The sequence below is a fragment of the Brassica napus genome, chromosome C2, assembly GCF_020379485.1.
Source record: "Brassica napus cultivar Da-Ae chromosome C2, Da-Ae, whole genome shotgun sequence".
Taxonomy (NCBI): Eukaryota; Viridiplantae; Streptophyta; class Magnoliopsida; order Brassicales; family Brassicaceae; genus Brassica; species Brassica napus.
This window is the reverse complement of record NC_063445.1, coordinates 12,271,021-12,285,990: the sequence shown is the minus strand read 5'-3', so window position 1 is coordinate 12,285,990 and position 14,970 is coordinate 12,271,021. Positions and strand designations below refer to the sequence as shown.

At 36.5% G+C, this 14,970-nt stretch overlaps 4 protein-coding genes across 4 annotated transcripts; all 4 read left to right on the top strand.

The window, feature by feature from the left end:
• The first annotated feature begins 455 nt into the window (after window positions 1-455).
• LOC106367539 (50S ribosomal protein L9) lies at window positions 456-2,216 on the top strand. Its single transcript, XM_013807331.3, has 6 exons — window positions 456-592; window positions 670-839; window positions 986-1,120; window positions 1,480-1,587; window positions 1,696-1,800; window positions 1,884-2,216. The coding sequence occupies exons 2-6, from the start codon at window positions 690-692 to the stop codon at window positions 2,046-2,048; spliced, it is 663 nt and encodes a 220-aa protein (XP_013662785.1). The 5' UTR covers window positions 456-592; window positions 670-689; the 3' UTR covers window positions 2,049-2,216.
• A 107-nt stretch (window positions 2,217-2,323) lies between these two features.
• On the top strand, window positions 2,324-4,821 carry LOC106367537 (nephrocystin-3). The gene is made up of 8 exons (XM_013807329.3): window positions 2,324-2,491; window positions 2,613-2,807; window positions 2,887-3,136; window positions 3,223-3,596; window positions 3,694-3,785; window positions 3,861-3,996; window positions 4,063-4,394; window positions 4,507-4,821. The coding sequence occupies exons 1-8, from the start codon at window positions 2,442-2,444 to the stop codon at window positions 4,749-4,751; spliced, it is 1,674 nt and encodes a 557-aa protein (XP_013662783.1). The 5' UTR covers window positions 2,324-2,441; the 3' UTR covers window positions 4,752-4,821.
• Window positions 4,822-5,439: 618 nt separating this feature from the next.
• On the top strand, window positions 5,440-7,776 carry LOC106367538 (dehydrogenase/reductase SDR family member FEY). The gene is made up of 7 exons (XM_022696002.2): window positions 5,440-5,720; window positions 5,852-5,972; window positions 6,137-6,254; window positions 6,538-6,674; window positions 6,909-7,010; window positions 7,123-7,215; window positions 7,290-7,776. The coding sequence occupies exons 1-7, from the start codon at window positions 5,503-5,505 to the stop codon at window positions 7,623-7,625; spliced, it is 1,125 nt and encodes a 374-aa protein (XP_022551723.2). The 5' UTR covers window positions 5,440-5,502; the 3' UTR covers window positions 7,626-7,776.
• A 3,562-nt stretch (window positions 7,777-11,338) lies between these two features.
• On the top strand, window positions 11,339-14,646 carry LOC106363362 (RING-H2 finger protein ATL20-like). The gene is made up of 2 exons (XM_022696001.2): window positions 11,339-12,302; window positions 14,151-14,646. Exons 1-2 carry the CDS (start codon window positions 11,600-11,602, stop codon window positions 14,594-14,596), a joined length of 1,149 nt encoding a protein of 382 aa, XP_022551722.2. The 5' UTR covers window positions 11,339-11,599; the 3' UTR covers window positions 14,597-14,646.
• The last annotated feature ends 324 nt before the right edge of the window (window positions 14,647-14,970 follow it).

Sequence of the window (14,970 nt, the reverse complement as noted above, 5' to 3'; positions counted from 1 at the left end):
TTCTGTTATTAGAACTAATTTCCTAAAATTATTTTCACGTCAAAAATATGTAGATATATACCTAAACAATTAAGAAAAGAGTGAACAGAATCCACGATATTCTCTATTTTTGTTTTTTCTTTTGATCCACAATATAATTTTTTAAAATTGTTAACACATGGCTTATTGAAACATCTTTAGTCCAGTGGTTTGATTCATTAATATTTATACACTAAAAAAATCATGTTTTAGTTCTCAAAAGAGTTTACTAAAGATCTTCAATATGGTGTATGTAAATCTGGTCAGACATGAATTTTGTTGATTTGTCTATGTAATCCTTTTCGTAATAAATCAGCTTCAAAGAAAAACAAACAAAACAGTGTTTATGTTAATTAATCATCCTTATACAAAACGCTTGGCCACCGATAAGAAACGGCGAGGTGTTTCTTTGGTTTTGTTAGAAACATCGAAGCGTTCTTTTAACCCCTGAATCCTAAACGCCTTGTCGTTTCTCTTCGGTTGACTGCTAAAACCTCGTCTGCGGTTTCCCCTTTCTTCTAGCTCGTGAAAAAGAAACGTCGAATAGTATCGAACCGCCGTCGCCGCTTCACCGGTAATTCTTCCCTATCTTCTCTTCCTCTCTCCTATCTGTCGTATTCTACGGGGGATCTCACTTGTTGAATATCGCAGAGAATCTGGTTGAATCTCAAATGGCTCATGTGGCGCAAAGCCGAAACGTGATTCGGCATGCTGTATCCAGAGGAACAGCTTTCCACAAATACGAAAATGGGATCCATCATCCTCTCCTTTTCGCCTGTCAAGGAGTTCGATACAGAAAACTCGAAGTCATTCTCACCACGGTGGGGCTTTACTTATTTTGATTATTGCATTTTCTGTCAGTCAACAAAAAGTTCAAATCTTTCTTGTGGATTCCTTTGATTTGAACCGAATCGAATCAGATTGTGGGTTTGTTTTTGATTTGTGCTTACTCTTTATGGCTTTGTAGGGCATAGAGAAGCTTGGGAAAGGTGGTGAGACGGTGAAGGTAGCTCCTGGTTACTTCAGGAATCACCTTATGCCCAAACTCCTTGCTGTCCCCAACATTGACAAGTATGCTCATCTCATCCGTGAGCAACGCAAGGTCATTTCTTTAACTGAGCTTTGCTCTCATACGACTAAGTTGAAGCATTTTAGCTGTTTTCTGCTCTTTGTTGTTTGCTGTATGATATAGCCTGTATCTAGCTTGTGTTCTTTTGATGTGAAGGGCAAGGCAGATAGTTTCGACATGCCCCTCATATGATATGACTAAGTTGTAGGATGCTAGCTGTTTTCTGCTCTTGTTGTTTGTTGTATCTTGGTTGTGTTCTTGATGTGAAGAGTCAAGCAGATACTTTTGACATGACTTGATAGTGTTATGGTACACTGAGATGTTTTTATGAGTAAAGTGTTTGATGTGTCTCCTTTAGTTATTTTGATTTCTTGATATGAATTTTTGTTCAGATGCGTAACTATGAAGAAAAGGAAGAGGTTAAGGTGGTTCATAAGTCTTCTGAAGTCCAGACTAAAGAGTTTGAAAAGGCAGCTAAGCGCCTGGCCAATGCCAACTTGGTATTTTTACTTAACTATCTAAATCTCAACATTCTTGTTTCCTGTGGAGTGCTCAGGAACTTGGTATCAGATTTAACTCTTATGAGATCCGTTTGTTTTGGTTAACAGGTACTGAGGAAATTAATTGACAAGGAGAAGTTCAAAAACCGCTCCTCAAAGGAGGACAAACCAGATGTGCAAACACCTGTGACAAAAGAAGAGATAGTCTCTGAGGTAAACTCTTCCTTCTAACATCTTTAAACTATTGTAAGTAGATCTTATCATCATCATGGGTTGCTGTATCGGTTTTATTGAAGGTGGCGAGGCAGCTGTGTGTGAAGATTGATCCGGACAATGTGGTTCTTACGGAGCCATTGGCAACTTTTGGGGAGTATGAGGTTCCTCTGAAGTTCCCCAAGACTATTCCTTTGCCACCAGGAACTGTTCAGTGGATTCTCAAAGTCAAAGTCCGTGGCCATTGAAATCTTCTACCTTAGAGAATTGCAGAAAAGCATTGTTTCTTCATTTGGGGCTTTTTACATGTAGGCAGCTGTGTAAACCGGATGTAATAATCCTGTTTAAATTTAAACCATGATTCGAATTTTGTATGACAATCAGAAGGAAATTAATAAGTTTTGATTTTTGTGAAATTAATTTAAAGCACACAAATGCGAATAGGACGATTTATGTACAATTAGAAACTTCGGGCCTAATTTGTAAGATTCTATTATTTCGGGGCCATTTCCGTTATTATATATAAATCTCACCGGCGATATCTTCTTCTTTACTCGGGGCGGAACCGCGGCTACGACCTTCAATCTTTAAACGAATACGAAAAGCTGCACACTCCCTCCCTCGCTTGTTCTCTCTCATCAATGGTGTCTTCTATCACTCTCCTCCCTTCAACCACTCTGCTCACCAACTGGTAAAATGATTCTTCAGCTTCGAAGTTGGAACTTTTCTTCTCGAGCCTTTTAGTTTCTGGGATTCGTATACTGTTAAAACTGAGCTTCCAACTGTTGCTGAACTTCGGTTTTGGGTTTCAGGGCGAATCAGTTATCTTCTCAGTCCGGTCTTTCCCCGAGACATTCCACGTGGCAGTGTGTTTGTTTCCGTGATCAGAAACGCAAGCCTAAGCTCTACATCATTCCCGCCCGCCATTTCTTATCAACTTCCTCCTCAGACACTGCTTCCACGAAGCTCAAGATACATGCTACTTCCGGTGTTTCTCAAGTTCAAAAGTGAGAACTTGATTCATTGATGTTCTTTTGGTTAACACAGAAAAGAAAAAGAACTTAGTTGAGTTTTGCTATGCAGCAGGTCTGCTAGTAGCAATGGGATGAAAGAATTCGAGATGGAGTTGCAAGAGCTGTTCAATGAAGTCAAAGCTATGGTTAAGATCGGGAAGGAAAGAGACGCGATGGACCTTCTTCGAGCTAATTATGTTGCTGTGAAAGAAGAGATTGATTCGGGTTTGAAAGGTATCCAACAAGCTGCTCTTCTCGACATCATTGCCTTAGGTTATATGGCTGTTGGAGACTTGAAACCTGTTCCAGCTTTGCTTGATATGGTGAGTTTGAGTCAGATATCAGAAAAAAAAAATACCCTTCTTTAACCGGATTGTGTTGTCTAAAACAGATGTGTTAACAAATGCAGATAAGCAAGATTGTTGATAAGTTAAATGCCTCAGAACCTCTTTTGGATTCAGTGCTTATGCATGTTGGCAGTATGTATTCAGCACTAGGGATGTTTGAAAACGCTCTACTCGCGCATCAAAGGGCTGTTAGTATATTAGAGAACACATACGGTGATTATAATACTCTACTTGTCTCACCATTGCTTGGGTTAGCAAAGAGTTATGGTTCATATGGAAAAGCAAATAAAGCTATTGGCGTTTACGAGCGTACAGTGACTATCCTGGAACGGAGTAGAGGCTGTGAAAGTGAGGATCTAGTGGTGCCGTTGTTTTCACTCGGTAAACTTTTGCTCAAAGAAGGTAAAGCTGATGAAGCAGAAGCTCCTTTTACCAGGTACAGCACTGGAAAGGACTAGTCTAGTCCATTTTTTCTTCTTATTTACAGATTATGCGATCGATTTGGTCACTCTGTCTTTCTTTCTTTCTTGTAGGATTTTAAACATATACAAGAAGACATACGGAGAGAAAGATGGAAGAGTTGGTATGGCCATGTGTTCCCTTGCTAATGCAAAGTGCACTAAAGGTTGGTACATTCTTCAGTCTCTCCTGTTGTGCTTAATGTAGAGATTTTATTGAATATGGTGGATTTTCTCAACAGGCGATGCAGATGGAGCGGTAGATCTTTACAAGAGCGCTCTACGAATCATCAAAGAGTCAAATTATATGGACATAGACAACTCTATCTTAGAAAACATGAGGATAGATCTTGCTGAGCTGCTTCATTTTGTTGGAAGGTATAGTTTTTGTTTCTCTAATCTTCTTTTGGTTGGGGAACTTCATTCTTTTGGCTCTGTGCACAGGGGAAACGAAGGACGAGAGCTACTAGAAGAATGCTTATTAGTAAACGAGAAGTACAGAGGAAAAAACAATCCAAGCATGGCTACACATCTTATGAACCTTGCAGCATCTTATTCACGCTCCAGGAACTATGTGGAGGCCGAGCGATTGCTGAGAACTTGTTTGGAGATCATGGAGAAATCAGTTGGTTCAGAGGATCAGTCCATAACCTTCCCAATGCTGAATTTTGCAGTCACTCTTTCGCAGCTAAACCGCTATAATGAAGCCGAGCAAGTAGCGTTAAAGGTTCTACGGATACGTGAGAAGGCATTTGGCAAAGAGTCTCTCCCTGTTGGTATATGGACTCACTTTCCTCATATTTCCTTCATTCCTTGTCATCTAAACGTAATTCAACAAAAGTCTCTATTGGGTAAAGCTGACTTCTTTGCTGGTTAAACCTTTAACAGGTGAGGCGCTGGACTGTCTGGTGTCGATCCAGGTGAGATTAGGAAGAGACGATGGAGAAGTACTGGGTCTGCTGAAAAGGGTGTTGGTGATCCAAGAGAAAGAGTTTGGTTCATCAGCAGAAGAGCTCATTATCACTCTCCAGAAGATTGTACATTTCTTGGAGAAATTGGAGATGAAAGATGAGAAATTTAAGTTTAGGAGAAGGCTGGCTTTGCTTAGGGAGAAATACCAAGCAGAATCTTAGCGTCTAGAACACTTTTTCTTGCTTTATCTTATTGAAGCAACTGATATAATTACTCAAAAATACCCAAAAAGAAACCGCATCAATCAATACATGAAAATGGCAGAAGGCAAAAGGGAAATGGGACCACCAGTTATACTGCGGTCCAAGATCTTGGACCATTCCATTTCCACGAACCCCCAAAGCTCGTCTCTGAAAGGAAACCTCAGCACAACGAATCACAATCTTACCAACAGCTTCTTTCACCCACCAAACTGTTAACCTTCTTCCTCCATCCGGTTTCGCCACCTATTAACCTCTCTCCATCCAATCTCTTCCCCCAAATCATACCAATACAAAACACTACGTTGGTCGTAGTCAGTCCCAAGGCGCTCAACAACCTCTCTGGCGTTAGTGTGAGCGAATACGTATCCCAAGTTTGAGTCTTTGGATCATAAACCTCTCCCCAGCTATCATAACGTTCGAACACATAAATTTTCCCGTCAATCAAACCAGCACCGGCTGATCTGTCTCTTTACTATTCCGCCGAGTATGTAAATCTCCGAACCAATTTGGTTTGTCAAACGACGTCGTTTCAAAACAAACCGAAATAAAATGCGGTTCCATTTGAAACCTGTCATTCAAAATTCCTGATTAAATTAAGGAATAATGGAGTTTTTAATTAATTAATCAAGGCAAATAGTGTTTTTGTCTTTCTCTGTAACAGCGTCTTGCGACAGATCTCTAGTCTCTCTCTCTCTCTCTCTCGTCTGGGATGAGCAGTGGAACGAGGAGGATGAAGACGAAGAATAAGAAGAAGGAAGGTTTGGGGTGGATGGAGTGGATCAGAGGATGGGCTTGCGTGTTCCACGAGTTCCTCTTCCAGAGATTCATGTCTTCTCATTTGCCCAATCCACTTCCTCTCCCTCCTCTCAGTCACTTAACCTGCATCGTCACCGGCTCCACCAGCGGCATTGGTCGCGAAACCGCTAGGTCAATCTCTTCCCTAAACCCAATTTTACGTTGACTTTTTGACCAAATTCTCCAAACTGTAGTAAGAGTAGATGTTTGGTTATTGATTCTGTTAGTGAAAATCTTTACTTGGTTGTTATTGAAATTCACAGGCAGCTTGCAGAAGCTGGTGCTCATGTTGTAATGGCGGTTAGGAACACAAAGGCAGCTCATGATCTGATTCAACAGTGGCAGAGAGATTGGTCTGCTAAAGGACTCCCACTTAATATCGAGGTAACAAAAAATATCTGATGGATCCCTCACATATATAGTCAAAGATTTTAATTTGTAATTAGAAATAGGGATATGAAGTGTAGCAGTATATCTTGTTTAACAACTATGCAATGGCTGACTGATGATAGTGATATAATATGTATGCTATGTTTATTTTAATGAAGGCGATGGAACTTGATCTACTCTCTTTGGACTCTGTTGTCAACTTTAGCAATGCCTGGAACGCTCGTTTAGCTCCTTTGCATGTTCTCATTAACAATGCCGGCATCTTTGCTATGGGAGGTTGGTTTTCTTCATGCGTTTTTTTATATGTAAATCTTTGAGCTTTCTCTGCTCTTTTAGCGGTTCTGCATTTTCAACTTTCTATTGTTATAGTATTTGATGTCTCAAAGCCATACTGTTCCATCATTCACCATCCGTTCAATACTTCAACTTGATGTACGCAAGTGGATTTTGATATTAGTATTACTTTCGCTAGTTTCCTTGCACTGTCAATGATCTTCAGATTGCTTCATAGATGTTAAGGGTAACCTGCTTAAGTTGCTTGCCATTTTGATTCATGCAGAGGAACAGAAGTTCTCAAAGGATGGATATGAACACCACATGCAAGTCAACCATTTAGCTCCAGCGTTGCTTTCTCTCCTCCTTTTGCCCTCCCTTAACCGTGCCTCGCCGAGCCGAATCATTAATGTCAACTCTGTTGTAAGTATCATCATCATCACTTAAACACCACTCAAATTCAAATATTTTGTCATATAGTTTTGGATTCTCTCTGGCATCTGTAAATTAGTAATATTGTTGAAAAGTTTGGATGTTTTTAGGTATACAGAACTTAAGCATACCGAAAGCTTTAACCTCATTTGCTTATCTCTGTGAAATTCTGTTTTACCATATCATGCAAGATCATTGTTTGTTTGTTACTTTCTTCTGTGGTAGATGCACTATGTGGGTTTTGTTGACCCGGATGACATGAATGTGGTATCTGGTAGACGAAAGTTTTCAAGCCTTGTAGGATATTCAGGCAGCAAGCTTGCACAGGTACAACCTAACGCAATAAACAGTATTCAGTATTTTTCTTTCTCTTCTTTTGTTCTTGATCTCAGAAGCTAATGGATACACTTTCTATCTCCCATCAATTTCATCTGGTCAGGTTATGTTTAGCAATGTTCTATTCAAAAGGCTGCCTCTGGAATCTCGCATAAGCGTTGTTTGTTTGTCCCCAGGGATTGTTCTAACAAATGTGGTGAGTCTTTACTTTTTCAATCAATTGTCTCTTTCCTCAGAACTTTGTTAACACTTTGACATCCAAATATGCAGGCGAGGGACCTGCCGAGATCTGTTCAAGTTCAATACGCGTTGATACCGTATTTCATCTTTTCGCCTCAAAAAGGTTGTAGAAGCTCACTTTTCTCAGCGACGGATGCTCAGATTCCAGAGCACTGTGAAAAGCTAAAGACCGGTGATAAGCCCATATGTACATTCATATCTCAAGACTGCAAACACACAAAGCCTTCAGAAGAAGCTCAGAGCTTAGAAACAGCAAATAGAGTGTGGGAAAAGACGGTAGAGATGATTGGTCTTCCTCTTGATGCGTTGGAGAGGCTTATACAAGGACAAGAGGTGCAATGCCGTTATGGAACTCATCAAGAATAAGTCCTTCACGCAAGTCTTGTACAATGTGATAGCTTATTTACACATGTTAGATGTTTCTAGAACTTGACCTCTCCATTAAACACATTCTAAAAGATGAAGGATCAGTCTCAGGGAATAGCTTTTCGTATTTATTACATTTTCATTATAATTCCTTAAGTTGTGCCAACATAACAACATGTTTTCTGTTAATTTTAAGTCTTCATTTAAGACAACAAAGCCTAAACTAGTAGAAGATGAGCTTTCATAAAGATGGGATTCACAAACTTACAAAAGATTATGCTATCACTAATTACACATGGTACATAATAACAAACAACAAAGTTACTAAAAGAACAAAAATAAGCAGTTCCTTTTAAACACAAAACAGATATATAAATCTCTAACGTGAGTCTGTGACCATAGACAATTAAACCACAATATAGCATTCAAGTCGATGTATGTTTACGTTTTTCAATAAAATTTCAATTTGTAACTGATTCTTACAATGACTACTGAAACTAAAATGTTCAAACAGACAATAATTTAGAGATTAACGGTGTATTTGAAGAAGACTAAGAAGAAGGATATCGTTTAGTTTGGATGGTGTGGTTGAGAGGTTGGGTAATGTTTTGCAGAGAATCATGACTTCTCCCACTTACACAATCCAATTCCTCTTCCTCAGTTAAACCACTTAAGATGCATTGTCATTAATAAAAAAAAAAAAGATGCATTGTCATTGGCTCCACTAGTGGCATTGGCTCAGAGACCGCTAGGTCCCTAAATAAAAAACAGAGGTTTCCTTTAGCTTTTGATGTTGTATTTGACCTTTTTGTTGGTGTTAGAGGAAAAAGTAATGTGAATCTTTTCAAATTATACTTATTGTTGTGTGAATTTGCAGGCAGCTTGCGGAGGCTGGTGCTCATGTTGTAATGGCGGTAAGGAACATGAAAGCGGCTAATGCGCTGATTCAACAATGGCGGACCAAGTGGTCTGCTAGTGGTACAGGACACCCACTTAATATCACAATCGATCAGCTTTATAGTACGTACACATGATTATCATATCCGTTTAAGGTTATTTGAAAAACGCAGTGACATATACACATGGTGTTTAGTAGAGTTAAAACGTCTTTCTATACACCAAGTTCTCTCTAAATTTATTTTTCCAAAAATCTATAACTAGTGATGGGCCATAAAATTATTTTTGCATGGGGTCCCCAATATCAGAGATTGATTTATAGGTCAATGTTCTTTTTATAGTGCGGTTGGAACAATGTATGACGATTTTGTTTTGCAATCAAATGGTATCTGGATTGCCATGTTTTCAGCATACTGCCACTAAGGTAGGGTTATTCAGAGACGGTCGACCAAATATTAATGTTCGTCTTGTCGAAGTAGATTGGATATCGAATTGATTTTTGGATCAATAATTACAAAAAAATTGTAGAAATTAATCACAATATGCTTATACGGATGCAATGACTTTTTGTTTTTGCTCGTGCAGAACGTAAATGACATCACGTAAGTTAATTGTCTTGTTTTCAAATGAGACGGAAAACATGAAACAGAAATGTTAAATAAAAATTATAATGCATACACATATCCTATGATACAGTTTAATTATACACCCTTTACGTATCTAAGATTTTAGTATTTGTTATAAAGAAAACAGGAAACATTATTTTCTACTCAAATTCACATGCTACCGTCGGGATCGGGATGAAAAACAGCTAAGTTGGTTGGCATCCATGTCCATTTTGGTAGGTGCACTAAAAACCCTTGCAAGTGAACCATTTCACTACTCCTATCTTTCGCTTTGCTTATTCCAGCTTCACAAAATCGAATATCAATGTCAATTATATTGTAAGTATCACCATAGGCCATCAATTAAAAAAAAAGATATACTATAACTCCATCAATCATCATATATTTGTATGAAATTATGCTTTCTTGTGTATTTGTTTTGTAGATACATTGTGTTGGTTTTGTTGATCCTAGTGATCTGATTTTTTTCTTTTGTCTAAATGATCTGAATTTGTTTCTAGCAAACGAAAGTTCTCGAGATTGGTTGGATATTCGGGTAGCAAATTCGCTAGATTAATTTATAGATACAAAACAAAACATTTGAATTTGAAAGCGTCTCTGTAATATATGCAATTTTTTGGTCTTTTCATAACGTCAGGGGTCATGACTCATGTTTAACAATGTTTATATTCAAAAGACTGCCTTTGAAAACCGGTATTAGGGTCGTTTGTTTATTGACTGGCGTTTTCCAAACCAATGTTTTTTTTTTAATTTGAAAAATGATTTCACCTCTTTGCCGCGAACCCAAGCATTGTAAATAGTTTTTTCCAATGCAGATCTAACCGAGCAGAAGAAGTTTTCCAAACCAATGTTGTGAGCAGGGACGGACCTAGGGCTAGAGGAAGTATCATGTGCCCCACTCTAAATTATTTGTCCCCCATGAAAGTTAAGTGTTGAATTTATCTAAATACTCACTTAACCTAAACATTAGTTACAAGAACATGTTATGTGAACTCATAGTCTTAAATATATTTGCTAACTGGAGAAGTGAACGTGATAAAACTTTCCGTGTTAATTTGTAATATGCAAAAACTGTTTATTTAAATTAAAAGACTATGAAAATGTTTTCATACCTGTGAAAAAAAAAAGGTTGCGTCTACCTTAGTTTTTCTTTTGCGTTTACCCTAGTTAGTCGTATGGCTATTGCAAAAGTGATTGTAAGACTGCCTCTATATATATATATATACTAATATTTCCACATATCAAAAAAATTGTAGACTGGAGATCGTCCAATATAGTCCAAGATATTTACTTTGCATTGCCTTACTTTATCTATTCGCCACAAGAAAGTTGTAGAAACTCACTTTTGTCGACGATAGATTCTCAAATCCAAATATACAATGAAAAGTTAAAAACCGATATAATAGAGTCTCAAATCCATATATACAATGAAAAGTTAAAAACCGATACAAATTCTTTTAAGCATTAATATCTCAAAGTTGTCAACCCACAAGTTCTTCAGAACAAAATTTGGGGAAAGACCATTTATACAGCATATTGTTATTCCTCAATTGATTCATTAGAAAGACATTGATGGAGAAGAGGTCCAATATGATTATAGGATTCAATTCATTAAAAATAATTCTATGATTTGACTTTTCGTTAATTGTTGAAACTTTCTTAATGACTCAATTAATAACTATTTAAAAGTCCAAATGTTGTAACATTATCTGCCCATTTATTATGCGCTGCCACTAGAAAGTCTTTAAAATTTTGGTCATAGTCACACACTCTTGCTTGTATGGAAAAAGTCGACTTTTGAAAAAGAAATACTAAATTTATGGAAATTATAGTAATACTTGTCACTTGAGAAATCACTCAACTTTTCTTCAACACACTAAAATTAACTAAACAAATAAATCTTGTTAAAATAATAATTCTATTTTACTTAGAGCATCTCCGAGGTAAAACTTCATTTTTTCCTTCAAAATTAAGTAAAAGTGAATATGAAGTAAAAATGTTCAAACCCTACTCCATTTCTTATTCCATAATAGAGTGATGAATAAACAAAAAATAGATTACTCTATTTATGGAGTAAATTTCATTATAGAATGAGATATGAAGTTGGATTAGAATATTTCTTACTCTATATTCATTTTTACTCTATTTTAGATGAAAAAATAGAGCTGAGATTAGAACTCCATTTGAGATAGTGGAACGATGGAGTTGATTTTAGTGACCAAAGTGTTAATCTTATTTTTACTACTTTCCTTTGAACAAAAAAAAAAAAAATTTTACTACTTTCCTTCTTTAAACCCCAATTCTTATATAATTATAATATTAAAATGGTTACGTGGAAGAAAATAGAAAATGATTACGTAACATTATGGGTCCATTCTCAATTACAAAAAGGATTTCGCTACTGCTTTAAGCTCCAACACCAAACCAACTCCTCCTTCAGACAAAAAACAAATGGATTTTACAAAAACAATATCATTCTCTCTCTTGTTCCTCTCTCTCCTAACCCCGACGACGATCACCGCCTCATGCACTAACGCCGTTTGTCGCCACGGTGATCCGATTATCCGTTTTCCTTTCCGTTTAAAGCCACACCAGTTAAAGTCTTGCGGTTACGACAAAGGGTTCGACCTAGCGTGTGGTAGTAAAGGCGTTAACCGAACCACTATAACACTACCGTTTTCCGGTGACTTCACCGTCGAGATGATCGACTACGCAGCTCAAGAGATTTGGATCAACGACCCACATAACTGTCTTCCTAAGCGGATCTTGACGCTAAACCTCTCCGCGACGCCGTTTGCCGGCGTTTACGCACGTCGGTTCACGTTCTTTAACTGTCCGACGTCGGAGTATCTCCGTTTCAGACCGCTAAATCCGATAACGTGTTTGAGCGATAAAAACAACACGGTGTTTGCGACTGCTTCGCCTAGAGTGGTGAACTACCTGTTGTCTCAATCATGCCGGGAAATGAAAACCGTTGAGGTCCCGGTTCGTTGGCCGTTTTATGAGCAGGCCGTGTCGTATTCTGAGCTGAGTGATAACCTCTGGCTCACGTGGAGGGTTCCGAGATGTGGTCGGTGTGAGATCAGAGGTGGTAAGTGTGGGATTAAGAGTAATTCTTCTCGTGAAACCATTTGCTCCGATGCACATAAACCAGGTAAATTAAATTTTTTTTATACCCTTATATTAATTCTTGAAATATTAAAATGAGAATTACTTGTCTGTTCGGTCTTGATTTTAAAAGTTTAGGATACAATTTAATCCATATAAAGTCAAAAAATACAACTATACGACGATTGGATTATATAAAAGGTGACGTAGACCATGACGAATTTTGGTGTTGAATATGAGTCATGTGATTGTGTGTATAGAATTGTGAATGTAAACAAATTTGAAAGATTGACAAGTGTACAACCAAATAAGTTGTCCGTTCTAATTGTTTAAATCCGAAAACCACATCAGACGATTCAACACGATGTCTTCAGACTAACGAATCAATCTGTAAAATGATACTCTTCGTAATCGGATGATAGGCAGATGTTTTAAAAGATTTTTGTTATTTTAGATATATTTTTATTTTTTTATGTTATTTTTAGTTTTATTAAAAACTGTGTAACCAATTAGATGTTGTAGCCATTTCTGTAATTGGTTGGATGATTTTTAAATTATATATTTAAAATTATTTTTTAGAGAAAAGTAAATTTTTTAATTTTTGTGCACTAAGTAATAACATCATATATTGTGAAACGGAGGAAATAATATTATTATCATATACATATATGAACATATGCATATTCATTTTTTACAAAGAAACCTAGTATAAAAAGTACATAAAACCCTACGATAAAAGAAAAGTAAACGCGAAAACATTTGACGGCGGAAAAGAAAATCGCTGAAACTTGGAACAAAGATAATATAACGAATAGTTATTACCAAGATGACCAGCTTGTCTTGTGAACGTGGAAGGCATATCAAAAGCGTTTTTGTTTTTCCTCAAAGTTTTAAGACTATTTAAACTTATAATAAACTTATAGATATAACAACAATAAAATAAAACAATAAAATATACTCCCTCTGTTTCATTATAAGTTTCGTTTTAGGTTTCGTCACATGTATTAAGTAAACAATTAATTTTGTACATTTCCTATAAAAAATAATATTACCTATACAAGTAACCATATTTCAACCAATAGAAAAATAAATTTTGCATTGAAAATCGAAAACGACACTTATTTTGTAACGAAAAAAATTCTCTAAAACGACACTTAAAAACAGAAAGAGTATATAACATTAACTGCTGAGAATGAGAAGTTGGGAGAGTAAAGTGGTCAACAAGTTCGTTGCCATAATAATGAGAGCTCCGATGCGTTTGACTTCTCTCCACTTTATGGCCTACTTACTTTAGTCAACGCATTCAATTGTTGCCCATTTACTAGCCTTCTCTACTGCCAATTACATTTTGTTCTTTTATGATTTTTTTAATACACATAATAATTTTATTTTGATGAAAAATAATCAATCATAGTCGGTCCAATCCTTCCATAACACCAGTAAAGTTGCTGGTTTAAGCCATAATTAAGTATCAAATGAATGATTACTAATCACGAACTAAACCCCAAACCAAACAAAACAAAACAAAAACAATAGTATGAAGTCATCCAAAAATATTTTTTGGTAACTGCTGCCCTAAACAATAATCGATATAGTTTTAATATCAGTTTAATCTATAAAAATCCTTATTTGTTGTCTTTGTTTGTATAAATAAGGTTAACGCATATGCATCTTTTGTCCAAGAATATATATGCATTAATTGTATAATCAGTTAATGCATATATATATAAAGATATAACAAAAACTGAATTTGAAAAAAAAAATGTATAATCAGATCAGCAAATTAAAAATAGAAAAAGAGCCAATATATAATACTTATATACTTATATACTTATATACTTACTATTTAATTATTTGTTTGATTTTCCTAAAAATTGTTTTTTATAATTTTCAGCTATTCCGAGAAAAGCCCGTTACGCGATAGCCATTGGTGCCGGAATCCCAGGAACTTTGATCATCTTCGGTCTTTTCTGTTTCGTTTACAGCAAAATCAACTCATGCATCAAAAGACGTCGTCTCGTTCCACACTCAGAGATCAACAGCACGCAAGCCCATTCTTTACAATCCAGTATCATGATAACGGGCCTAGATGCGCCGACTTTAGAGTCATACCCCAAAATAGTATTGGGAGAGAGCAAAAGGCTTCCCAAAATAGACGATGCCACATGTTCTATTTGTCTATCAGAGTACGAGCCAAAGGAAACGCTTAAGACAATACCACCGTGCCAACATTGTTTTCATGCAGATTGTATCGATGAGTGGCTGAAACTAAATGGGACTTGCCCGGTGTGTCGGAACCCTCTAGAGCAGATTTTGTCATCTGAGAACAATAATCCTTAGCTAGTCATTCTTTTGTTTCCTTAATAACATGACATCTGGAGTTCGTTTAATAGTTCTATAGCTTTTTTTGGCTTCTATGATTTTGAAATCATGTTGTGTTAAACTCAGTAGTGTATAACAAAAAAAATTGGTGCTGGATTTTTACATCAAATCACATTTTAAACCAGGAAGGTGTAAAAAGATACCACTTTAAATCTTGGTGTTCAAAAACTCACACTTCAAACTTTCAAATCAATTATATAAACACATTAAACTTTAAAACTAACTTACTTCTTTATCAAGTAAAAATGTGACCCGGTAATGTTCATCTATGTGTAAAAAAGTATGAGCTTTTAGTAGTTTTTTTTAATTAATATATAAGAAATAATAAAAAA